Raw genomic sequence first — 27,426 nt, forward strand, 5'->3', positions numbered from 1 at the left:
AGCGTCAGTGGGAGGTGGCTGGTGTTGGAGCTGCGGTCACATTCAGGAAGTGATCTGCGGAACCTCTGTGTTGTCTTCCTGACAGATCCCGATGGACCAGGTCTGCTTCACTGTTCGCTAACTGTGATATTACAGCATTAATAACAGTAATAACTCTTCTTCCGGAGGAGGACACGATGGAGGTCGACTCGGGTAAACATGGAGTTAGTGTGATGTTTGTTTTTAGTACTGTTCTCACTAATAAGTTCATTAAAACTAAACTACTTCAACATTAGCTGGGAGGCTAATAGTGCTAGCCTCCAACTTTCGGATCGAACAGCTTCTAACCACAGGCGGACAACTCTGACCTACGACTTTTAATACAGTTTAAAAATGACCTTTAGATAAGCACAAGCATGAGATTACACCGATCTTCGTTTGTGTGTCTGTGTCTGTGTGTGTTGACCGTGTTCAAACTTCCCTCTGTGTGTTTTAACTCGCTCAGTCTGCTCTTTGTGTTGCTGTTGTTGATGCTGAACAACTCAAAACAAGGGAGACACGTTTCTTTAGTCCTGGTCAGTGTTTGTTTCCCACACTGGAACCCCACAGAGTGACTGTCAGTGGCAACACACTGACTCCTTGTGTGTTTTTATGTTACAGCTCAGTTGCGATGTGTGTGTTGGAAACTAGTGATTCATCCAAAACACACATTTCCCAGTGATTTCTCGTGATAAGATCCGAGAAGGCAAGGAAATCACAGGAATGAATGATCCAGTCCTCAGCATGTACGGCTACATGCTGGGTGATGATAACCCGCTGTGATTTAACTTGTGATTTAATCCACTAGTGATATGAGCTGGTTGAAAGTACCCCTAATAATACAGATGTTCTCTGTCACACACAAGATAATATAGATCAGTAGGGAATCAAATAATGAATGACAAAAGTCCCTCCTTTAGAACTTGTATAACTTTGTACTCTAAATCGTCTTCATCCAGAAAATCTCTTGCTCATCAGGCAAAGATGAACTACTTGAATCAAATTATTCAAAGGCGTAGAGCCACAGTATTTAGAAATGATGGAGAATAGCTCTTATTCACAAATTGAAAAGGCATATTCTGGTTTGGAATAAATGAGTAAAACTGGTTTGATTTTTCCAACTACAGTGCATTAACATGGAGTACATTTGGTTCTAAATCAGGGCTGTTTCTTGCTGTTGTTGTTATTTTATATTAATTTGCAGTTTTTTTTATTTGTTTGTTAAATTATCAACATTTCGTCACCTTTGTGAGATCTAACCATGTTTATTCACCTCTTCAAGTGTTCTACACCGATCGTAGCGGAAGAGTCGCCAGTAACCCACTGCTGGACCAGCTCCCCAGCTACCAGTCCCTGTTGTACCGCAGGAAGTCCTCAACCAGTACGAACAAGCGGAAGGGCAGCACTAGAACTCGGCTCAGCTCCTCTGGTAGCGGCAAATGGGGCGGGAGCACGGTCAGAAGACAGGATGAGAAGCAGAAGGCACAGACGGAGCAGAGACCTATCAGGGAACTGGCCAAGACCATGGTTGAGAAACGTAGAAACAAGTAGGAAACAAACCATTATACCGGCTCTACCAAGTCAATGTTATACATATCAGTTCTGTTTTTAAAGTGACTGGAATGTTTCTCAAATCACTAATTTCAAAAGGTTGCCTGTAGTCTGCTAAATTCTCAACAAGCGATGCATTTGACTGTGTAACCTGTCAGGACGCAGCAGCTGGAGGAGGCTCGAGATCTCAGCAGCTGGAGACAGTGGAAGCAAAACACCCGCAGGAATCTGAGGAAGCTGAGGGATGATGCCAAAGACTGGCTGAGCTCCCTGCAGCTCTGGAGGGGAGACATCCACATGATAGAGGGTAAGAGATGAGTAATGATGGTGTCACTGTCAGAAAACTGTTTCTAACCTCAGAGACATTTATTGATTTCTATGCAGGATGGTCATAAAGATGAAATACTCCGATAGTGGACAAACTTTGGTTTTGTTGTTCAGTTTTCTGTCCTCCTTTCTTTCAGGGATGTTCGGCACTGGGATCTTGTCTTACTTCTCCTTCCTGCGCTTCCTGGTCATGCTCAACTTGATCATCTTTCTGCTCATGTTCGGCTTTGTAATGTTGCCCATTATCATCGCCTCCCATTCGTCAGGGAACACCACCTACAACCAGAATGATGGTGAGAAGATACTAGTGTAATAACACCTGGAGCATAAACTGAGCATAAACTGGTCTCAAACAACAGAATATCTGTTTCCACACAGGCAGTGTGTGCAGCGTGTATCCAAGCAGTGCTCGACGAGGCCTTGTCATCTATCATGAGCACATAACAGATCTGCTGTCTGGCGGAGTAAGTCCTTATGTTTGACATCTGACAGTCTCTGGAGTAAAACAGTTTCCATGCTGTTTCCTCACTCACTCACTGTGCCTCATCTACAGGGCTTTCTGGAGCAGACCTATCTTTTCTACGGCTACTACAAGGTGGACAAAATCTTCTTCTCGAACGCCACTTATAATTTGCCACTAGCATACCTGCTGGCCACCATAGCGTACCTGTTCCTCAGTCTCATCTGGATCGTTAAAAGGTAACGATAAGACCAAAATCATGACACACTTACATTTATTTGAACGATCAGTTCGTGGCAGTATGCTTTTCTCTCCTCAAGGTCGGCCACAGGATTCAAACGTAGCCTGGTTTCGGATGAAGATCGCTTCCAGAGTTTTTGCAACAAGATCTTTGCCGGCTGGGACTTCTGCATCACCAACGAGAATGCTGCGCGGCTGAAGAGAAGCAGTCTGCTCTATGAGCTCAGGGTTAGTCGATCGTTCTGTTCAACATGATGCATTAGAGAGGGCAGAGGTGGTCATTTGCACTGCTGATAGAAGCTCGGTTTTAATCTGGACAATAAACTTGTTTTTGCATTGACACATGTAACCCAGTGCAACCTACAGCCATTTCTTATTATGATCTAAATATTTTCATGTCTCTTCTTGGAGGTCTCTTTTTTTATTTGGATCTTTTCAAGAAGCTCTTTTCACTTGAGTAGACTGATGCAGTGTTCTTTGTTCAGAAATGTGTTCCATCTCATTTAAAAAATCGTATCTGCAGACAGATTTGGAAGAAGAGAGGATCAAGCAGAAAATAGCGGATCGCACACGCAAAGAGAAGTGTCGGATTTACCTCATCCGCCTCATCCTCAACCTCTTTGTCATCGGAGTATTGGCCGGTTGCTTCTACAGCATTTATGTAGCCACCATCTTCTCCCAGGAGGCACAAGCGAAATATGCAAAGGTAATGGAATCCAATCAAATCCATGAAAATCATTTTATAACATAAAAGACTAAAGGTTACTTCTGTTAGTTTATCTTAAAGTTAGTTTGAACACTGGAGATTCTGTCAGAACCAGAAATCTTTTTTTATATTTTTATTTTTATAAAAAAGGTATTGAGACAAAGTTAATATCAGGAGGCATCAAATCATTGTAATTTATTCTCTTTTGCAGGGGAATTTCATTGTGGATCTCATCTATGAGTATCTGCCCTCAATAGTTATCACCTTGGCCAACTTCATCACCCCCCTTCTCTTCTCCGTCATCATCAATTTCGAGGACTACTCCCCGGCCTTCGAGATCCGCTTCACTCTCATGAGGTGGAACAGACTTCCATTTATTGACCACTTACTTTTAATTGATGATGAATTGCATTAGGATACAAACACTATGATAAGGAAAAGTTATTACATTTGCCAATGGGAGCTTATCATCTAAAATATGAAACACTCTAAATAGCAGAACTGCCAGTCAAGTTTATTTATATATTAATTTCATAAAAAACTTAGGGAGTAAAAATACACAATATAACATGACTAAAAATAATTACAGGTGAAAATAAATAAACTACATAGATATTACAGATATAATATCATAAAACAGACAAAAAATTACACTCAATGGAACACAAATCTCCACGAGGCCTAACAGTCCCCTTAAGAAATTAATTTACATTCACTACAAATGGATTTTATTTGGATCGGAATAATATTTCACACACTCATAAATATCAGTCCCCTATGCCTGATTTTTATTCATCAAGATCCATGAATTATTCTCTGGGAAATCAGTGAAAATGTAGAAAACACTGTATCTCACAATGTTCAAGAAAGAAAATAACATTCCAGGATCCCTCCATGATCCAGATCAGCACCAAGATTTAATGGTCATGTCCCAGCTCTCAACAAAACGTCATAGAAATCAGTTGTATGGTATTTGTGTTATCCTGCTAACTAACACAAAAACAAATACAGATGAAAACTAAACCTCCCTGAGAGAGAAACAAGAGTAAAAACAAATAGGATAACAAATTAAAACAAACAATACATTACTACAAAATATAATATAATAAGGAAATGACAACATTATTGATTCAGCAATAAATACAAATTATTAATTTAGCACACACAAATCTTCCTTTCTGTTTGAAGAAGATAGTTTTGTAGAAGAACTACTAGAGCGGAAGATAATTCCAGAGAACGGCTCCATAGGGACTGAAGGCATCACAGGCTTATTTAAATCTTATTCTAGGTGAAGTGAGGAGACCTTTACCTCTGAAACCAATGGCTGAAAATTGCTGCCCTTTCTTTCCTTCTTTTCTCTCTTCCCTCCTTCTCAGGTGTGTCTTCATGCGGTTGACCAGTATTGGGGTGCTGCTCTTCTCTCTCTGGTCTCAGATCACTAAATGTGGGGATGATCCCTGCATCTGTGGCTACAACCATGTGCTTTATTCTGTAAGTCGTTTTCTTTTATTCCAGGACAGAACTCTGTGGTTTCTTGTCGTAATCTGCAGGTGCCAGTGCAAACTCACTTTTATCTCCCTGTCAACAGTAGCTAAATGCTCAATGATTTAAGAGGGTTTTCAACTATGAAGAGTTCATTTCAGAGTATTAATCATTTATGCCTCTTTGCATTTACATTACTCAGAGTATATTCAGCCATTTTATATTGATAAGGGAGCTTTTCAGTGGTAAGCCAGCCCTGTATTTATTCAGTCATTTGTCACCCATTTTAGTTTTCAACACATTGATGTATGTCATTGCACACATGTTGTAAAATATCTCTGTTTGTCCCTCTGTGTGTCCTGGCTATGTTCCACAGTGCTGGGAGACCCGTGTGGGACAAGAGATGTACAAACTCACCATCTTTGACTTCATTATTATTGTTGCAGTCACCATCTTTGTGGAGTTTCCCAGGAAGTAAGTCCTTGTTTTCCCACAATATAAAAAAAGAATCATCATCTTTATAATCTCAATCGAAACTAAACAACCTCTGTGATTCAGATTCTGTGTACAAACGGCATTTAAAAGAGGGTTTAGATGTGTTCTGGTTTTGTCTGTCTGTCTGTCTGTCTGTCCATCCCATTCTTGTGAACACAATTTGTCAAGAACGAAATAATTTTCTTGAAGTTACAAACATTCATTTGGGCAAAAAAAAAGTTTGGGGTGGTTTGACCATATGGTCATGCGATCCTACAAAGCCCTTTTTTACCTCGAGATCTTGTTATCTTAAAGGTTCAGTGTGTACAATATAATGAGATCTAGTGATGAAGTTGTATGTTGCAGCTGAATACCCATCACGTCACCCAGCCTTCCAAACAAGGACGAGAACCTGTTGTAGCCTTCAGTTGTTATAAAAACTCAAAAGGTGTTTAGTTTGTCCAGTCTGGACTAGTGTGAAAAAAACATGGCGGCCTCTGTAGAGAGGACTCACTCCCAATATGAATATAAAGTATTTAAATATAAAAGGCTCATTCTAGGGTGTTAGAAAAAAACAATTTTACAATTTAGATGAAAAACACCCAAGTGAAAACATCAACGGGATTTCTTAATATTACCTTTTGCTAATAGATCCCTTTCCTAAATCTTACACACTGAACCTTTAAGAGCAACAACAGAGAATCCTTTCATATTTGGCACAAATGGACAAACGGATCAACTGATTAGATTTGGGTGGACAATGGTCAAAATTCAAGGTTACACTGGCCTCACAAAACATGCTTTGGCTTCGTCAACAAGATATCTCGAGTCTGCCTTTTAGGAAATTTTTCACTTGATCTCAATATTAAGTTATTAGTGATCACAGTGACATTATATGAGTCTGGAAGAAAATACATTATACACTGGTACTACTCTCTTTGGCAGAGGCTTACATCCTCAGGGTGGTAATACCCTTTTTTTTTCTTTGGCTGAACTTCCTGTCCCGTGTTCTTCTGTCATATCTATTATCAATGACCATGCATTTCCCTGTGCTGCTCAGGCTGATAGTGAACCACTGGGAATGTGGCCTGACTAAGTGGTGGGGCCAGCAGGAGTTTGCCATTCCTCAGAATGTGCTCGAGATCGTCTACGGTCAAACGATATGCTGGATCGGCACGTTCTACTGCCCGATGCTGCCTGCCATCTGCACCATCAAATACTTTTTCATCTTCTACATTAAGAAGGTGATTTTTGCCTCTAAAATATATATTTACATGGTTAAAATCAGAAATACAGCCTTTGATAACCTGCTCCCTTTCTCCGTTTTATTCAAAGGTGTCACTGATAAATAATTGCAGACCAGCCACACGTCCATTTCGGGCTTCTCGCTCCTACTTCTTCTTCCTTGGCGTGCTGCTGATCGGCCTAGCTCTGGCCTGTCTGCCCGTCGCTGTCAGTGTAGCACAGTGAGTAATGACCATATTAAGTTTTAACTTCAGTCTCTGAGGCTTTAATAGAACCTCAAGAGCAAGTAATGACATCAGAGGTCAGTGTTTATATCATGAGTTTCCATTACCATAAAGCGAGACATGATGTTTCTCATTTCTTTCTTCTGCATATCAGTAAATTGATAAAAGAAAATCATTCATTAGTATTTCTGATGTGTTCTTTTGGCATCTACACATATTCACCCTTCCCCGTTTCCCTAGAATAAACTGTTCCCAGGCCTGTGGACCATTTGTTAATTATACCACCTCCTGGGAGGTACTGACAACAACGGTCTACGAGTTACCGGATGGAGTTCGGACCCTGCTCCTCACTCTCTCATCAGAGGCCTTTGCCGTCTCCTTCTTTGTTGTTACATGGTAAGTTTCAGTCACAACTTTCAGCTTTAAGCAACAGTTGTTTTTGTCTCCGTCTGGTTATATATTTTTGACAAAATGTCTGTTTTGTCTGCAGTTTGGCCATGTTTTATGTGATCGCGTTAGCTGGAGCTCACAAGAGAGTTATCAATCAGCTAAGGGAGCAGCTAGTCATGGTAACGTTACACAATAATACAACAATACATTTTCAGAAGATCGCCAAGCCATGTCATTCAGTAGTAATCCCATCTGTTGTTGAAACTTCTAACAGTGTGTCATTTTGTTTATAAGGAGGGTCGAGACAAACGTTTCCTGATCCAGAAGCTGTGCCAGGCCCAGAGAATCCCATCCGTCAAATCTCCAGTGTCCAACTCTCGGCACCGCAGCAGCAGCAGCAGCAGCCCAAGCTACCACACCAGCTTCTCCAACAATTTCAATGAAGCCCTGTTCCTCGCAAACTCCCCTCCAGACTCTTCCACACATGTATAAAATACTTTACATTGCACATCAGATGCAGGACTGGACCAATGTACTGAAATGGGGAAAAAAGCCTTACTGAAACAATATTTTAAATGGTATTTTTTTGTGAAAACACTACATCTTGAGAGCTTCTGTGGACCAGCTGGCATTAATGCGTCTTGCCTTTCCAGTGATCTTCTCTTGACAATCATAAAACTATTAAGAAACTGCAGTGCTAAGTATTTTTAAACCAAAAGTTTTTTTGTTTTTTTGTGGTGTTTCTCCTCTCCTTCTTTTTTACTTAATGTTCTCTACCATCATTTCCTTCTGAGAAGGACTTGATAACTTTAACCACTGGAGTTTGAAAAAAACATTCTCAATTTCATGCACTTTAAAAGTATTAACACTAGTCTTTTCTTACTTGTATATCTTACGTACTATGCATTTATTGTATGTCTTTTGTGTTTTTTAATCTAACATTTTGATCAATATTATTTTGTCTAAGATCGCATGATTAGAAGAATTGGTACATTTCACTAAACTGTATCAAACCTCTTTACCAATTTTTCAGTCAGTTTTTGTAACTCTAACATAACTTGGAGGAATGGGTGTGTCAGTAGTAGTAGATTTAGGTCGATTTGGGGTGAATATGCTGTGTATTTTTTGTTAGGTGCCTTTTATATGACAATCTTGAATATTTGAGTATTTACATAAAATAAAATAAATGTTGAAATGAGTTGAACAACTGTGTTTAGCTCATTTTTGCCTTGGCTCCTTCCTTCTTTTTTCCACCCTGGCTGTCGAGTCGCAGCACCTCCGTCCCGGCAGGGGTCGCTGCCGCCGCTCAGCGCCCCTCCTCGGTCGGACTGTGACAGGAGCTCAGCTGCTACGGAACCAGAGGAACGTGCTGTGTCTCCGGGCTCCTGACACACCGAACATGTTGCGAGTTACAGTCCGGGCCGATATAGGCTCCCTGTGGATGCTGTTCTGCATCATCTACTCCCAGTGCTGGACCGCGTCCTCGGATGTCATCGTCGTGGCCTGCGGCGGCTTCGTGAAGTCCGACGTTGAAATCAACTACTCGCTGATCGAGGTGAGAGTGCAAACGTCCCGGCTAGCAGCGAGCTAGCGGCTAGCGGTTTATCGTAGCGAGCTAAAGGTTAGGTGCAAGCTGACGGTTCACTTGAATGAATGACACTTTGGATAAAATGACCACTAAACCACGTTATGTCAACTCATTGAGTTTTCTGCAGCTATTAGAAATGCGTTAAAGGTTTTATATGACATTTAGCTGCTCGCTATTGAGCTACTTCGTGTGTTTTCTGCTGGCATTCACGGTGGAAAGAAACCACCTCAGGTTAATCAATAGACAACATGAGTGTTTCACATGGCTGCTCGCTCTTCTTAAGCCCGTGGGTGTGGGTGAAGGAAGACGTTAAGTGCTGGTCATCACTGCTAATCCCTGCTCGTTCACAGGCTCCCACTGATTCGCCATTTGGTGTAATTAGTGGAAAGAGCTAAATCCCAGCAAGACTGCTCCTCATGTTGATGATAGCTGATACACGTGTGGCCCTTTAACTTAGAGGTCAACACTGACTACTCTTCCACTATTGAATCAATTGTAGTATGATCAACGTGTGTCCTCTTTCATTCACAGATAAAACTGTACACAAAACAAGGATCCTTGAAATATCAAACAGATTGTGCTCCCATCAATGGCTACTTCATGATCCCACTCTACGACAAGGTACGTTAAACATTAACTCCAGTATTTTCATGCTCAGACCCGGTTCCTGATTTTAATCCCTGTCTATCTTTTTATGCAGGGAGACTTTGTTTTGAAGATTGAACCTCCTCTTGGGTGGAGCTTTGGTAAGACGCTCACAGCTGCACCCTCACAATTCACTCACTTGTAAGCTGCTTTCAGACTGAACTCCGGATAATCTGCGGACATCCTCTGGAGGGGCTGTGTGTGAGAATGCCAAACTTATATTTTAAAAAAAAATATAGTTTTAAGTGATAAGTGCCGGCGCTGGTGTTACACCTGTCTCCTGCCCGCTGCGCCACCGCTCACCTTTCCACTTCATAGATTTGAGATGCATGTAAGGCAAACGCCAAAAAGAGTCCAGACCTAATTGTGCGAACATTCTCCAGAGTTCATGTCTGAAAATGACTTTTAATAATGCCAGCTGTTGCTAAAGGTTGTTTGCATCATCTATGTACTCTTCTACATGTCCGATTTTTTTAATCTCACCAGAGCCTACCAGTGTCGACCTCCATGTGGATGGAATTAGTGACATCTGCACCAAAGAGGAAGACATCAACTTCCTTTTCACCGGCTTTTCAGTCTTAGGAACGGTGAGATGTTTCCTGAGTTTCTTCCCCTTTAACTTGACTTGAAGACCATTAAAAATAATCTGTACAAAACAGGGTGGTTATATCTCAACAATTTCACTGATGTCTAAAAGTCTTGCAGCCTCATGCATTGCAAAAAAAGTGCTCCAGTGTTTGACAGAATCTGTCCCTCATACATACATCAGCTGTCCAGATCTTTCAGTTCTTATTTACACACCAAATAAAGGTGTTTTGGTAGTGTACCCACCCTTCTACAAGCCCGTTCTTGCTTTTTCTTATCACAAATTATCTCTTACTATTGTGTCACGTGTTTAACCTCTTAATGTGCTCTGTGTCTAATTCAGGTGCTGAGTAAGGGCCACCTCCTTGGCCCGGCCGGAGTAGAAGTCAAACTGAGCCGAGAGGGAACAGCAGAGAAACTCCAGAGTGTTGTCACACAGCCTGGAGGAAAGTAGGTGACCTGCACCTTTCAGTTCAAGGGATGTGCACAGGTGCTTTTGCAGTAAACACCTGGAAATTTAAGTGTGTCATGGTTTAAGACCTTTCTTTTGTTTGGTCTTGCTAACACAGGTTTACCTTCCTCAAAGTACTTCCTGGAACTTATGACATCACAGCTTCCCATCCCTCTTGGTCTCTGGAGCAGGTTAGTTTATTTTTTTCAAGAATTGCCTTGGCGAACAATAGTTTCTTAGTATGCACTCTAATCATTAGGTTACTGGGGTGCTGCTGGATGCCATTGTCTTAAGGAGTCTTTGGCTTCTTGTCAGTTTTATCATTACACGAGCTCTAATATCCAAATGTGATCAATAGAATAAATCTGTGGGATGTTCATCTGTAATTCTAGCAAACATTTAAATATATAGTTTGTCTCTATTAAATATTTATTTCCAACAGGTGACACCAGAGTCAAGTAAAAGTTATCAAGTTTTCATGTAGTGGAAAATATTTTTTAGCTTCTTAACAACTCATTTTTGTGCTAAAGTCCTGAAAAATTATTACACCAATATTATAAGGTTATTTAACCCCTTTAGTTTACAGTCCTATAGTCATAACCCTTGTCTCTTTTAAATGGTACATCTTTATATTTTAATACAGCCAGTGGTGTTTGAAGGATACTGAGGGTTATTTTTGTTTTATAAAAAGGAATATTGGCTTTTTTATGGTGAGAAATGTTGGATTCATCTGAACTGATTCTGTGTCATCAGCTGTTGCAGTGATAGAGAATTAGGAGAGTTTTAGTGTGGCCAAAGTGTCCCACTGGTGGGACACGAGGTTAAGTGATTATTGAGATATTAACTTTTATATCTACTGGTTTTTCCCCAAGAAGAAATTAATCACAGCCAGATTCCAGTTGCCATTAGTCATACACAGAAAGAATGAAAAACTTCTGTAGGGGATACAAATTAAACTTAAATTAACTACCTCATTATGATGATTTCATCTGAGATTAGTAAAATCAGACCCATGTGTGTGAAACATTATTTTCACCCTCAGTCTTTAATAGCACTCGGCTGGCTGCCAAAATATCACAGTCTCTGTTGGAACAGTGTCAATGCTGTACAGACTGCACAATCTCAGTGGTCTTTTTAATTTGGAATCACCTTGGTATAGAAAAAGTCATTATCCCTGTCAGGTTAGCAGGTTTTAAAACTCGTAATCTAATGTACTCCTGCAGTAATTAACTTGCTCATGACCTTGTCATTATTCTGACCCTTCGCTGTAACGTTCGTGGTGAACTCTGCCTTTCTCCGATAGAGCACAACCTCGGTGCACGTCTCCAATGCCAATGCCCTGGCCGCAGACCATCTGGTGGTTGGAGGCTACGACGTCTCGGGGGAGGTCCGCAGTGATGGAGAGCCCATGAAAGAGGTCACCTTCCTGCTGTACTCGGCCGCAGTCAGGAGAGAGGTAAAAGCATTAATATAGAAATTAAGGAGGTGAATAAGATGAAGTCAATATTACTTCTTCTCTAATCTATCCTTTTATTGTTATCATTTCTAATGCTCTTTGTCTTTCTCAACTATCAAAGAATCTAGTTTTTTTTCGAAACAGCCAAAGTCTGGATTTTATTCTCAGTAGAATATCAAAGTGTAATGATTTTGATGTTTTTTTTTGGAACTAGAGAATAACCTTTTAGTTTGGATAATAGTGGTGATAAGTGTTGATGGACTGAGTGGATTGTGTGTTGGGATTTGAAGGATGTTACTGGCTGCAACATGACCCCAGTGGAAGGGGCAGATCCTGGGGACAGCGCCCTGGTCTACCTGTGCAGCGCTCTGTCCAGAGAAGATGGCACCTTCGTCTTCCCCTCTCTGGCCAGCGGAGAGTACACTGTGGTGAGTTTTTTTTTTTTAATGAGATCAAAGTGACCTTGCTTACCTGCAGGAATTATGTCCTGTGTGTCTCTCATGCTTTGGTAGGCCTCTGTTTGCAACTTCCCCAGTTTTGAGTTCTATTGATAACTGAGAGCTACCATATGTTCTCTGTCATGTTTAGAAGGGGAGGGTGAGGTGAAGGGTATTCAGCTGCAACATGCAACTTCACCACCAGGTGTCACTAAGTTCTACACACTGAACCTTTAATGTAAAACTACAGAAAAACGTGACCAAAGAGGGAATCAACTAGAATCCCCTCAGTGATAGAGCTGTCAATTGTCCACTTTAACCCCATTGAAATTCCATTACTTATCATTTGTAGTATTCAAACTATAAAACTTTTAATGATTTTGAATACAATTTATCTAGGTAAATAAAATATATATTATAAATACATATCTTTATACAATTTACACATTTAAATATTTTTCTCTCTCATTCTGTTTATGTGAACATCTTTCCTTCAGGTGCCATTCTACAGAGGAGAAAGAATTACATTTGATGTTGCACCGTCCAGGATGAATTTCAAGGTTGAGCACAACAGCTTGAAGCTCGAGGTGAAGCATAACATTATCAACATCGATCATTTTTGAACATTTAAACAGTTAGATTTAAAATCAGACATGTAACTTCACCTTAACATGCTGTCTCTGTCGCTCCTCTCAGCCAATCTTCCGAGTCATGGGCTTCTCCGTAACAGGCCGAGTTCTCAACAGTATTGAAGGGGAGGGTGTAACAGACGCTACAGTGTCCATCAACAACAACATCAGAGGTAGCAGTCCAATAGGACTCCACACTAACAAAGGAACAATTAAACAACTTGAAAATCGTGGAGGTGCATTAAGTGTTTTTAACTGTAAACACGTTTTCTCACTCTGTCCTCGCAGTCATCAGTAAGGAGGATGGTTCTTTCCGTCTGGAGAACATGACAGCTGGTACCTACACCATACGTGTAAACAAGGAGCTGATGTTCTTTGAGCCAATCACAGTAAAGATTGCCCCCAACACGCCTCAACTTCCTGACATCATCACAGCAGGGTATTTAATTTTATAAAAATAAATTAAGCTTCAGGGCTGTCAGTTGCCACATTGCTAAACAAGACGTATTTTGTCCCACAACAGGTTCAGTGTTTGTGGCCAGATCTCCATCAGCCGCCTGCCTGAGGGCATGAAGCAGCAGGGTCGCTACAAGGTCACCCTGACACAGCAGGACCAGGAAAAGACGTCCAGCCGGACCATCGAGTCCGACCCTCAGGGGGCTTTCTGCTTCCAGGCCAAACCTGGAGACTACAGCGTCCATGTAAGACTCTAATACCAGCTACAGTTGACAGTACTGATTGTTGCTGAGATTCTAGGATGACATTCTCTGAATTAAACCTTATATAACATATAATCTCAAATTAGTATTTTTCTGTAGACACTTATGAAAGGTACAAGATGCTGAGCTGTAGCTCTTTGTATATTCAGAAATGCTCTAGAATAATTTAAATATTATGCTACATGGTTTTGAGGCTGCATTGGCCGAGATGTAACTGAGTCCAGTGTGTATGAAGTAGTATTAGAAACACTTGGTTTTCTACAATATAACTTTGCCTCCACTTCCGTGGGTTAAGGTGTCTCTCCCTGAGGCGGAGGTGAAAGCAGGTCTGGCTCTGCAGCCTCAGGCCCTGGAGGTCTCCCTCATAGACCGGCCCCTCACTGACCTCCTCTTCACCCAATTCATGGCTTCAGTCTCTGGAAAAGTCTACTGTCTAGGTAAGGGCATGGTTACGTATCGCCTGTATTAATTAAACATACTTGTGGGTTTTTAATTGTTAGATGAGGCCGTAAAAGATGTGGGATTTGATGCAGATTCAGCCCAGAAGAAAATTTTAATCTATGGTTTTGCTTTTACCCAAGCTAACCTTTTGTCCTCTTGTTGACCTCTAGCATCCTGTGATGACCTCTCAGTAACCCTGCAGCCAGTGAGTCGTCAGGGAGAGAGAAAGGCGGTGGCTCTGTCCGGCAGCGATGACATCCTCAACTTCTCATTCGACAACGTTCTGCCTGGGAAATACAAAGGTCGGGACTTGATTAATACTTTTCATTGTTGTACCCATGCGATACAGTTTTGTGTGTGTTTTAAACAAAGCTCCTTGTGTGTGTGGACCGATATTAAGGGTGTGTGTACTTGCTTGTGTGTGAGGTGAATGACAAATTGCTATTCGAACTGGTAGTTGTAGTCTGTCATGTGAGCAATAACCCCGTCCGGTCTGTGAAGAGTCATACACTAAATCCCAAGATTCCTACTGATCTATCCCTTTGTTTCTCAGCACGTTGAATTAGTGAGCTCCGACATAATTTGGTTATAACCAGTTAATACAGGAAAATGAAGCTGTATTTTCACATCATAAATCAAACCCCCAACAAATGACCCCACAAGGTTGTTCTCTTCTGAGAGGGTTAGCAGCTGATGGTTGGTATTTGTTTGCTTGTCAAAGACCTGTTTAGGTTAAACTATACCTGTGATTGTTTTGAGAGATGGTAACAAATGTTTACTCGTGCTTCAACTTTGTAAACTGTGCTACAAAACGGTCAACATCTGTAGCACCACTGTGCAAAGAATGTAAAGCCCTGTCAGTAATATCTAGGACTCAGTAGAGCCATTACAAATCAGAGATAAAGTTGTAGCTTTTTTTTTTTTCTTGTTCTAGAAGAGCCTCATAATTTATGTGGAGCTCGAATGCATAGTCAGCACACAGCTTTGGACTGCAATAAGTCAGAGCAGGGGGAGTAGATAAAGTGATTCCTCCACGGTTTCAGAATCCATGAAGAAATCACAGTAATTATTCCCTTAACGACTTTGTGAAATCAATTCGTAATTACCGTCCTTCGATCATAATTGGGTTTTTAGAAGCAGCTATTTGGAAGCTCATATTATTTAGCTGTTGTTTCTGCACCTTATTGTGCCACATCCATCTCCCTCACTGTTCAATACACACGATCTATGTGTGTGAGTACAAGTTAACTGCACACACAGCATCTTTCGGGCACATTTACTCAGCTTGTTGTGTTGTCAGGCCAGAGTTGTGCAAGAAGTGTACTTCCTTCAGCATTTGCCTAAAGGAAATAATTAGCATCCTGAGAAAAGACAACTTCCACTGATTGAGGCAGCTTAAGTTTTTCCTCTGGTGCGAGTATGCCAAGTTTAAGCCTTAATAACAAATATTAACACTTTTGTTTCCTGGTACTTTTACTTTCTCTCCTCTCAGTGAGTATTTCTCAAGAGGAATGGTGCTGGAAACACAAGTCCATCGAAGTGGAGATTCTGGATTCTGACGCCTTGGGGGTTGAGTTCAGACAGATTGGCTACATCCTGCGCTGCTCCCTCTCCCATGCCATCACTTTGGTTAGTAACCAGTAACCTGACCACAGAACCAGTACCTGGTGTGTTTTATTTCTGTGATTCTAACTGCGTGTTTTCCTGCACAGGAATTCTTCCAAGATGGCAGCAAACCTGAGAATGTCGGCATGTACAACCTTTCTAAGGGCGTGAACCGCTTCTGTCTCTCCAAGCCTGGTGAGGTTCACTCTTCTCACCTCTCATTAGTTAAACATAGTGTGAATTAGCATATTGAGAAAAGAAAACATCAGGGTTCCAACTGTTCCCCCGAGTATAGTTAGAGCACAATGCTTTGAGCCTAAAGGTCTGTGTCAGACTTACCTAAATATAAAACTGGAGCAAAGTAATTAATCATCTAAAAATGGTTTGTGCAGGTGTTTACAAAGTCACCCCTCGCTCCTGCCATCAGTTTGAACAGGACTTCTACACCTACGATACGTAAGTAACCACATGCTCTGTCCATTTATCTCTGGGTTAAAGGAGTCATCCTCCCTTCAAACATTTATGTAAAGTAATGAATGTTGACCTGTGTCTAACAGCTCGGCTCCCAGCATCCTGACCCTCACTGCAGTGCGGCATCACATGACCGGGCTCATCACAACTGACAAGATTCTGGACGTCACTGTGACCATCAAGTGAGACTCGTCATGGCTGCGCTCACTTTTTCTCTGACATTCACTAACATTCACTGTTGAGCATAAATCTAAATGACTGGCTTTTATTTTGCACCTGCCCTTCCTCTGTCAGGTCGTCCATCGAGAGCGAGCCGGCGCTGGTGCTGGGTCCCCTGCGGAGCCTGGAGGAGCAGCGGCAGGAGCAGCAGCTGCAAGAGATTCAGCTCCGCCGCCAGGAGCGGGAGCGGCGCGCCGCCGAAGAGGAGGGAGGTGCGAGGGATGACAGCCCACCAATCCAAGAGAAGGCTGATGAGCTGACAGGCCCATTCCACTATGATTTCTCCTACTGGGCCAGGTCAGTTACTCAGGGTTTTCAATGCATTTGATCATCTTTACACTTATCTAATTGACAAGGTTGAGCTCTTCAAGACTTCAGCTCACTCTAGAATGTACCTCATGCATAGACTAGTTTCCCGTTTCAGTTTATCATGTTGTTGATGGCACCCCAATTGAATTAATGTAATGATACAGTGAGTTAATATTGACTGTACATGACCATGCAGGGCCGGAGAGAAGATCACTGTGACTCCCTCCTCCAAGGAACTGCTGTTCTACCCACCTGAAGTAGAGGCCACTATCACCGGAGGTAAAATCCTTCACACACATTGGGACATTCCAACAAATCTATAAAGTTTATCTGTACTTGTCTTTGTTATAGCAACTTTTACCATCATTGGTTACACATAGAAAGTGGAGAAAAATCAACTGAAACCATAAAATCCCTGATATTCTGTATCATGACAAACAAGCCACCTGAAGACTCATCACAGTCTCTTCTCTGACAGAGTCCTGTCCCGGCCTGCTGGTGGACATCGCAGGACGTGCAGGTCTGTTCCTGGAGGGCAAAGTCTCACCGGAGCTTCAGGGCGTTGGGATCTCCATCACTGAACGAGGAGCCTCTGCTCCTCTCATTACTGTGGCCACCAACGAGGAGGGATCATACAGGTAGGTGAACCTAGTCCTTAAAATAGGAGATGAAAAGTGTGTAAAGCTCCTGGGTTGATGCCTTTATCTGACAGTAAAGGCTATCTTTGAGTTCTGCTATGAGTAAAAGTGCTTAGCAGGTCATTATACACTAAATGGTGAATCCATTAATACATTAGGGCCAGAGCAAGTGTAGACACAGCAGTGACGTGTGGGCTCTAGTTAAAGCTCTGGTCCTAAAATAATTTGCTGTTCAGGCCCAGAGAGTTGAGATGGGTTTTAAACGGCTCTGTTAAAGGAGGTCAGCCAAAGAGATAATTAAATCTCAGTTTGTGCCAGAGAAACCAACGGGATCTTGCAGCCTGGTTAAAAAGAGCCTGATGCTAAACGCTGCAACACAAGAGTAACGAGGCTGAGAACTGCATCATGAAATCTGTATTATAAACGTTATATCTCCGCTGATTATTAGGCATCTTCTGTTGTTTTGATTGATTTAGCCAAATAAATCAGATGCAATACAACATGCCAGTAAATTCTAAGTACTGGGAATAGAGCTTTGTTTGGGATGCATGGCAGTGCAATGGCTTTTTATCCAGTGTAAACATATTATAAAGATTATTCTACTGCCATTGTTTCTACGAAAAATAAAAAAATTCCCTCATCACTGTATAAATCATCCTAACCCATAAGGCAACCGGATTGAGATAAATATGTTCTTTGACCGCCAGCTGTTCATGACGTTCCAGACAATATGTTGTAAGTGTGAGCTGAATGTAATGGATGCAGCGTCACATCCAATTAATACACACATTACAGGAAATTTACTAAATAAATGGACTAATAAAATAATAATACGCTTTATAGATTCAAGATTCAAGATTTTTATTATCAAATGCACACAATAACATTAAGCAGTTGCTGGCAGTGAAATGCTTGAGTCACAGGCTCTCTTCTAGCAATGCTCAAGTAATTACAACCTAAAAAATAAAGTATTAAGTATAAAATAGAATAAAATAGAATATCAAAATTTAAAATAGAAAATAAAGTATATATATCTAAATATATATAAAAACAGCTGAAGAGAAAATAAAACAACAATAGTGCAATTTTTACAAATAGGTCAAGGTGCTAGTTTGGTGGAGTTATTGCAGTTCAGAGGAGTTTAAAAGTCTTATGGCCTGGGGGATGAAACTGTCTCTGAGCCTGGTGGTGCGGGCCCGGATGCTGCGGTACCGTCGGCCAGACGGCAGCAGGCAAAAATGTTTATGGCTGGGGTGAAAGGGGTCTTTAATAATCTGGTTGCTCTTCTTCCTGCACCGCTGATAACTTTATTCATAGACATGTAGCTATAACCACTATATTTCTCCTGTCGTTGCTCCAGTGTGGGTCCACTTCACAGCGACCGGCAGTACGACATCAGTGCCAGCAAAGAGGGATTCGTTCTGAGTCCTGTGGAGGGAACTCAGGGAGATTTCAAGGCGTTCGCTCTGGCTGGGGTCACCTTCAAGGTACATCTGAACACACTCCTCACACACATAGGCATCGCATCCCAGTAATCACCAGCCACTTTAACACCCACATTAGTTAGCTGATGCTTTCACCTTCACCATCTTTACAATTAGAAATCTTTGTTCCCATTTGCTGCTCTCTCTGATAATCGGGTTTAAAGCGAATGAGGAATGACATGACGAAAAGTACCTGTTAGTTCCCGCTGAATGTTTTCATAAATATAATTAGGAGAAAATACCAGTGATGATAGTTGAATCGGTTTCTGCTTTGCTGTGTGTCAGTGCCTCGCCTTTGTACTGCCTTTGTTAAACGGGTCCGCAATTATCTGCAGCTACAATGAGATCCTGGCACAAATGATCAGTGACTGTTTCCTTTTCAGCCTCTGTGTCATAAACTGCTTTGAACTCATCTGTGCAGCATTTATAAAGAGTTGTGTGACCTTGTTTATCCTTCTTTTGTAAATCCAATCTGAAACGGAACATCAGAGACACTAAACTCACCTGTCAGCCTGATTGTGCCCACGACTCTACAATCTGCCTCTCACACTTGAGCCATGACTGAGATATTTAATGATTTTCAAGATGTGTCTGCGCGAGTTTTGCTCCATTTAATCTCTATAAACATATTCTTCATGTGAATTTGCAGATTGTGTCCGTAAGGGATGAGATTTTGGGGCCGGAAACCATTTTCGTGTTTGAGCAGGACTTGTCTGTGTGTAGAGCAAAAGAGCCTAAACACCTTGACTGAAATGAATCAGCTTCATTCTTATACAGATGGCTGTTTATAGAGATTAGTCGAAATGTTGTCTGAACCTAAAACACCTCAAAAAAGTGTTCTCATGGATAAAAGAAACTCAACAGCAGCGTTTTCCTCAGACTGAATTCAATGAATGGCAGTAACGGGGACGCACTTGCATTTGCATGAAGGTCACTCTGGAACGCATCAGATTCCAAGTGAAGGGTATACAGACTACACAGTGAAATATATTTTCTCCCGTTTGAGAAAGAACTTCATTGCGTGCCACAATTTCAGCTGAAAGTACGAGGTCTGACTGCTTGGATGATGAAAACGTAATGGACCATAGCATGAGCACGCGGCAAATAGCGCTGCACACACCAAGTTATCTTATCTTTTAAATGTTTTGTGAAAAATACTTTTTTTCTTTATGAAACTGATGCAGGACAAATGAGAATATGGCAGGTCGACACAGTCAAGATAATCAATGGGAAACACTGAGTTAGACTGTAAACAGTGAATGAGGAATGGAAGACGGATCCACTGTCTACACCAGAAGCCCCAAAATACTGTCCGTTGACCCCAGAGGATAACATTCAGATGATAGATGATGGTCGATAGATAGTCAAGTCAAGTATTTGTCAAATCATGATGTGAGCTATAACACATTCTCTCTTCCACTTCTTCATTAGATCAGATCAGAGGACGCTCAGCCCCTCTCTGGGGTCCTTCTGTCTCTGAGTGGTGGACAGTTTCGGTCCAACCTTCAGACCCAGGACACTGGCCTGCTCACTTTCAATAACCTGGTAGGGATCCAGCAGTTTGTTCTTCTGCTTCACCTTTGTACTTTTCGTTCTGTGGTGTAAGATATCAGTCCACCAAGCTGTTAAGCTGACTGTGAGGTGTTTTGATCCGTGTTGTTCTCCAGCTAATGTGTCTTTTGACTTGCTCCCTGCTCTTGTATCCTCAGAGCCCCGGCCAGTACTATTTCAAACCCATGATGAAGGAGTTCCGCTTTGAGCCGGCATCTCAGATGATCTCTGTGGAGGAAGGTCAAAACCTCAGCATCGACATAACCGGCATTAAGACTGCGTACAGGTAAACAAATGTACCATAAATTGCTATTTCCTGTTTATTTGGGGTAACCATCTTTACTTTGTCACTCTATTGTATTATGCAAAAGTTTTAGGAAATACACGTTCAAGGGGATGCTTTAAAGAACGGTGCCATGTTATGATATGATGACATAATAAACTAACTAAACACAGGAAACAGATAAAGGCCTTAATCAATCCTGGATCTGCCTTTAAAAGCAAAGAGAAATCATCTTGGGGAACTAGTCCCATTTCTTCAGTTTTTAGTCTGCCTCAGTATCTTCTTGTATCCCACACTGACTCCTTGAGGTTGAGCTCAGCACGGCCTGACCATCTGTCTCAGGCTTAATGTCATGGTACAGAAGAGATTTTGGTCTGATAACAAATGTCCCTAATGAGCTGGATTAGAATCTAATGTCGTTAATTCCTAAAACTTGTACACAGTATTGTTTTCTTACCTGGTAGCTTGTGCTGTATGTTTGAATCCCGAAACGTCCTCTCCACGCATGTCTTTTCATCGTCTTGCACCCTTGTCCCCAGTTGCTACGGAGCAGTGCAGTCTCTAAGTGGGGATGCGGAGCGGGACATTTCCGTGGAGGCGGTGGGTCAGGGAGAGTGCAGCCTCTACAACGAGGACACGGTCACTGATGAGGCGGGACGCTTCAGACTCAGGGGTCTGCTGGTGAGGATTCTTAAAACTGTTCTAACTAGAATGAGCTGTATCACACTGGTCTGGTCACCCACCTGTGTCTGGTGAAAGAGGCCGGTGACTGGGCTGGTGCACTAACTTGTCTAATCGGCATTTGGCATTGCATGAATTATTGGTGCTCTGTCGTCCTTGGTCCTTTTACTGGAAACCTCAATGTTTCTCTGCAGCCGGGTTGCACGTACCTGATTCAGCTCCGCGCTGAAGGCAACGAGCACATCGAGAGGGCGCTACCTCAACACAGAGCTGTAGAGGTAAGAAGCAAAAGATCCACACAGCTGTCCAGATGTGCAAACAGTCCTTCAGCTTTTTAGAAAATTCATATTAGGATGAGCAATTCTAGAAAGAGTCTAACCTCACTATCTGTTTAAATGTACCTGAGAACATGTCAAAGCATCATTCAGCTATCAAAGCAAAATGTTGATGATACAGATTTATATTTAGTCATTCCTATGTTTGCTCAGTGTTCAATTGAATTTAGCAAACATGGAATGAAAAGTTTGTAATCTCACATGAATTAGTGAAAGGCAAATTAAAAAAGCAGATATTTTCACTATTGGTTAATTGTTTCTGTTCTGTTCTGTAAATAGTTGCTAGTTTGAGTCTCTGGAATGTTTCGGATGAGCTGTTTTTTATGTCAAAAAGTCAACTGGTTGAGTAATTTGGGGGAAATTGTGAGGGACAAAGGTTTTTTCACATTTAATTGAATGAGCAAGTAATAAAACAACGGATCTATGCATTGATAAAGAAGATATTTATTATTTGCTGCCCTAAAATGCATGTTGCACATGATAAACTATAGAAGGCATTTCTTTGCTTTGAGGTCACAGAATCATAAATATGGTTTGAGCCCTTTAACAATGTCTCATCCATGTGACCTTTAAAGCTCAAGGCCAGAGTTCATTCCTGACTTTGAAGACTGTGTTACGATCAGAAAGCTCCCGAACTTCACTTAATGCACCTGAATGTGAAATTGTTTCCTAAGCTGATATTTCCACAGTCAAGACCGAACTTTGAACCTTCACTTCAATATAAATACCAGATATCCAGCCTGAACAATAACATATTGTAATTCCCTAGTCCTTTCCTTTATGTTTTGAACTGCAGTAACACAGGCATGACGACTTTAGTAATTGAATTGTTAAAATGACTGTGGGAACCCTGTGATTGTGTCTTATCAGCAGCCTTATCACATGGGCTCTTTTCTATAGGCAGAACAAAAACAGCGATAATCCTGTTGCAAGTTAAAACCTCTCAGTTCATAATTTGAGTTTGTCTGAATAGTGCAGGCCCCCTAATCTCTCTGGCAAGACTGCAAATGCCTTAATTCCACTTAATTCTCTGTTATTATCACACTGTGTGACTTGTACTGAGCTTTCTCCTGACATTATTAGGAGTTCAAGGTTGTATCTGTACACTCAGCTCAGTGTGTTCACTCTCAGGTCGGCAGCGATGACATTGAAGGGGTGAACATCATCGCCTTCAGACAGATCAATCAGTTTGACCTCAGTGGAAACGTCATCACGTCACCTGAACACCTCCCAACACTGTCGGTACGACTGATTCTCCTTATTTTACACTTTATAAATCACGGAATCTTCCCTGCAGTGGTCACATGGTTGAAGTTTGTACTCACTTCTCTTCTCCTATTTTCTCTTCTTTTGGTCTGTGCAGGTGAAGCTGTATAAGAGTGACAATATGGACAATCCGATCAACAGCGTCTCTTTGGGACAGTCCCTCTTCTTCCACTTCCCTCCTCTGGAGAGGGACGGAGAGGTATCAGCTTGAAGTCATTAATCCATAAGTCAGATTTTTCTAATTGACATTATTAACCGGTTATTCGCGGCAGGGACGTGTTGGGTCACCCACCCAAAAATTACGAAACGGGTATAAAATTAAATACGCAGAGCCCAAGAATATAATTTTTTTCTGGAGAATTCAGAAATTCAAACAGTTTCTTCACATCTAAATCAGCTTATATGAAGCCTAGTCTGGTGCAAGGACTTGATTCATTGTGAAAGCCTACGACACCACCGTTGATCATTTCAGTATTAAGAGTTATGTGAGTGAAACTGAAAACGAGCCATCTAGTACATCAAAGGATGAAATACAAACAACATTGGTCAGTGGTGAATACGTCCTCAATGGCTTCGCTGCTTGTTAATCAACGTTTGAGCTCTTCATAGTCACAAGCTAGCTCAGCAGATTGCCGGGGAGGAAGCACATTCTCAGCTGCAGCAACACAGATGCTGCAACAATTGTGAGAAACCTTTCCGAGAACAGAACTCGACCACAAGACGAAAGGAAAAAGGAGGCCATCACCCGTTTAGTGTGGGTGACTGTGTATGTAGCATGTGTGTTTAATCGCGGGTTATAGGTCGAGTCACCACGGGTCGGGTTTGGATTTGAGTGGAAGATAACGGCGGGTTTGCAAACATTGACCCCTGTGGGACTCCGATATATATATATGTTTCACTAAATCTATCGAACGCTTTAGACTTAACTGTGACCCAGGACATGCTGCTGTTAGATCTAAAGTCGTCTCTCTCCCCGTCTCCTCCAGACCTACGTTCTGATGCTGTACTCCACACTGTCCCGCTCCCAGTATGACTTCACGCTGCCCCAGGTCTCCTTCACCTCCAACGGATACAGCAAGCACATCACGCTCACCTTCAACCCCACTGTAAGAAATGGATTCTTTTTTATAAAACCAAACCGAGTTATATCTGCTGTTCTCTGTAGCAGCCTCTGTTTCTCTTGCAAAGACAAAGAACAACAGGAGTCACGACGAGGAGAGAAACAGTATTGATTTGGTTGTTGTCTCATCTCTCATTGTGTTTATATATAAATGCCTCTGTGTGTTTTCCCACAGCGTAAAGTGCCTGACCAGGATATTGCCCAGGGCTCCTACTTAGCTCTGCCCCTCACTCTGCTGCTACTGTTGGCAGCATACAACCACGAGAAGGTAAAATATTGCTCCACACTCGATGTGCATAGAGCTCCCTCCTACTCGACTATTGAATTTCTTATTCCATGTAGTTGGTATAAAAGTCACTGGACTCTGGCCTTAAGGCCAATGTATGCTTCTGCGTTTTGACGGACACGGACAGATAGGACCGCCCTCTCCAACGTGGAACGCCCTCTCCGTGCCTCTCCGAGGCTCCTCGGAGAGCTTTTCGTGCCGCGCTCATTTTTCTAACTATACGTCGAAATGACGGACAGCCCACGGATAGCACTTGGCTGTGATTGGTCCGCTAACGCCAGCATTTCGGAATGGAAACTTCCTGTTCCATTCCCTACTACACAATAAACCACAACTACGACTCTATGATTAATGTGACAAGTGTGTTAAGCCAGCGGCGTTGTCCGGCTGACGGTGGCTGGTTAGAGCACTTACAGCATGTGTGTACGGTCACATACGGTTATAACGAACTTTGATAACGGGGGTAGCGGGCTAGCCACCATGCTAACTGCGGTGGGAACAGCGCAAAAACCCGCTGACTTTAATCCCACGGCTCATGACACTGTTTCTCAAACACCGTCAGTTTAGAAGCAAACACTTGGTAGTAGTTAGTATCGACTGTCCGTGCTGACTGTGTGTGGAAGCTGGGGGGGAAGCTAGCTGCCTCCGTGTAGCTTCAAGCTGTTGCAGCTGTTGAATTAGAAACGCAGTTTGGAAACAAGACCGGGGAACCGCTGCGTTAAGACACGATAACATAAGCATTATGACCCGCTGGGTGTCACTTTATTTCAGCAAAAACTGTCGCGTCATCAACATCCTTTTTCTGTTACCATCGTTCACTGTGTGTGAGGAGCCGGGAGGACGTAAATAAACCAGCGTGGACTTCTTCTATATAGCTCATGAGGTAGGCTTGTCTAAGCTCGACTTCCGTTTCGCCATCTACTTTTCTGGCGGTGAATTGTTTTCACAACAAAAAGGCTCGTAGAACTATAAATCAAAAAGGGTCCGTCCGATCCGTCCGTCCGTCATTCTGAAACGGACTCGGAGAAGCATACTGAGGCCTTTAGTATGGCAAATCCTAAATAAAAAAAATGGGATGAAGGATCATTTTGTTTCCTGTAATATAATCAGTTCCTATTTATTCATTCATTGAAATGAATCATTATTATCCAGGGGTTTATATATTGATATTTCAAACTTATAAACTGCATGGAGATCTTTTTAGTTTGATTCCCTTTGTCGCCTCTCTCTCTCGCAGGTGATCCCGCTCCTGCTGCAGTTCGTGAATCGTATGCAGGGCGTGAGGAGCATGAGCCAAGTCAGCGCAGACAACGCTGCTATGGATGAAGCCAAACGCCAGGCCAAGAGACAGAAGGCGCGGCGCACATGAGGACTCACTTCAGACCACACCTTTGTCTGCTAAACAACACGCCAGCTCCCATAATCCTCAGCAAACACTGGGTCTTCCCCAGTAGCTGTGGCTAATTATGGGCGCTAGTAAACTGTTTAGCCCGCGAAAGATGTGATTCGGCCCCAAGTTGAAGCTCAACATTAACCACTCGATGCGCATTACCACACCTCATCAGCCAATCAGGTTCACTGAACTGGAAGCTGACATTTTACAGTTTTTTGTTTTTTTTTCTCTCCTTTTGAACCTTTTTTTCCACAAACACTCATTGTCGAAGAAGTTTTGAGAATATTTGATACAATATGAGCCATTTTTATACATTTGTAATTTATCTAGATCTGCTCAAATCTGTCGTGTTTTGAAAGCACTTCCTTTTGATGTTTGTCCTAACCTGGTTTAGGATCAGTTACTGTGGATAACCATGTCCAGAACACGGCTTAAATTCAATACGATTTAATCAGAACTACCAGGGATTTGTGAACAGGTTTTATTTAGACACTATAAAACTTTTCACAAAACGTTAAACAGGTTGACAAAGGCTGATATACAACCTTAAGATTTTAGGGCCTCGTCACACGTACAAATCAAATCTCAGCATCGTGATGTTCCCTTTGAAGCTGCATGTATGTGACTAGGCTCTGAAACAACATTTCACAAGCTCAAAACCTTTTTGTCCAACATTTGAAGCATTGACTTGATCTTAAAATGCATTGAACGCTATAATGCCATCACCAACAAGCGACTGTATGACTGTTATATGTGGGAAGGACGGCCAAAGATGTACCATCTACCATTGGCAGCCATGTCACTTCAATGTCAAACGCCCACAGGTCACTGAAATGCGCTCCATCCACTCCCGATGGTGATTTATAAGCTGTTCAGTGCAATGCGAGATTGACTTGTTTCTCTTTTGGCTCAAGAAAGTGATGGTGGATAAGATGCTGGAATTGTGGGTAACATGGGGGGGGGGATGGGGGGCGGGGAGATATGGGGGCTTACTGACATTGATTAATTTATTAACAGAAGTCTAATCGGATGTGAATGTCTTACAAAGTGTGTGTGTTTTTTGTTTTTTATGATATTCTGTCAGATGAAGTGTGTGATGGACGACACGGTAAAGTAACATTTAAAATCCCCACAGAAGTAAATGATGAGTGCGAACATCTACAAAGCGACGGTCGCGACCTCGAGTTAAACTCTGAGCGATAAGGCAGAATCTTAATTTTCACTGTCTCACCGCTCAGCTGTCGGATGGTGTGGAGCCCAATTATTTCCCTGCATTCGATTGGTGCGCTCAGTGTTGTGGCCGACACTCACTGAAAGATGAAAAGGCCACAGACTATTTACTGAGTTAAAAGATATTCCAATTAGTCCACATTTAGGGGGAGTTAATTAGTTTGGTGGGGAGGGGAGGGGTAGGGATGGGATTGTCATTCGCTCAGAATCAGAATCTACTTCTTCTTTTTCTTATCTTTTCTTTTCTTTTCGAGATAATGAATAAAGTTTGACTTGAAGAAAAGTTGATAGTTTAATGGTTTGGGCTCCAGGGGGCAGTGTGATGCTAGAAATTCATATTTTCATGAAGATGCCAAGAACTGCACATCTCCTTTTTCTTTGAGTGTTTAAGAACATGATTTATATTGTGGTATTTAAATGAGGGATCAATAAGTTTCCTTAACCGTCCTTCTCGTCAAATCAGCAGCATATTATACAATGTTGTAGT

At 41.9% G+C, this 27,426-nt stretch overlaps 2 protein-coding genes across 3 annotated transcripts; both read left to right on the top strand.

Annotated features, from left to right (window-relative positions):
* The first annotated feature begins 37 nt into the window (after positions 1–37).
* LOC128436558 (transmembrane channel-like protein 7) lies at positions 38–8,315 on the top strand. 2 transcript variants are annotated; one of them, XM_053418320.1, is made up of 16 exons: positions 38–192; positions 1,301–1,565; positions 1,728–1,876; positions 2,034–2,189; positions 2,275–2,360; positions 2,450–2,595; positions 2,677–2,824; positions 3,120–3,302; positions 3,514–3,659; positions 4,679–4,793; positions 5,161–5,258; positions 6,319–6,502; positions 6,594–6,724; positions 6,968–7,123; positions 7,218–7,296; positions 7,412–8,315. In XM_053418320.1, the coding sequence occupies exons 1-16, from the start codon at positions 177–179 to the stop codon at positions 7,607–7,609; spliced, it is 2,256 nt and encodes a 751-aa protein (XP_053274295.1). In that variant the 5' UTR covers positions 38–176; the 3' UTR covers positions 7,610–8,315. The 2 variants fall into 2 exon arrangements, with proteins under 2 accessions (XP_053274295.1, XP_053274296.1); XM_053418321.1 differs by having other exon boundaries at positions 55–203.
* Positions 8,316–8,440: 125 nt separating this feature from the next.
* On the top strand, positions 8,441–27,319 carry nomo (nodal modulator). The gene is made up of 31 exons (XM_053418319.1): positions 8,441–8,672; positions 9,237–9,326; positions 9,406–9,451; positions 9,837–9,937; positions 10,279–10,385; positions 10,505–10,577; positions 11,690–11,842; positions 12,133–12,270; positions 12,777–12,866; positions 12,976–13,081; positions 13,197–13,347; positions 13,432–13,609; positions 13,923–14,064; positions 14,239–14,370; positions 15,561–15,697; positions 15,781–15,868; positions 16,066–16,129; positions 16,231–16,326; positions 16,439–16,660; positions 16,869–16,951; positions 17,151–17,310; positions 18,671–18,797; positions 20,226–20,339; positions 20,504–20,631; positions 21,168–21,309; positions 21,504–21,587; positions 22,776–22,886; positions 23,008–23,109; positions 23,897–24,016; positions 24,206–24,298; positions 25,554–27,319. The coding sequence occupies exons 1-31, from the start codon at positions 8,517–8,519 to the stop codon at positions 25,683–25,685; spliced, it is 3,666 nt and encodes a 1,221-aa protein (XP_053274294.1). The 5' UTR covers positions 8,441–8,516; the 3' UTR covers positions 25,686–27,319.
* Positions 27,320–27,426: the final 107 nt, after the last annotated feature.

The sequence above is a fragment of the Pleuronectes platessa genome, chromosome 3, assembly GCF_947347685.1.
Source record: "Pleuronectes platessa chromosome 3, fPlePla1.1, whole genome shotgun sequence".
NCBI classification, from domain to species: Eukaryota; Metazoa; Chordata; class Actinopteri; order Pleuronectiformes; family Pleuronectidae; genus Pleuronectes; species Pleuronectes platessa.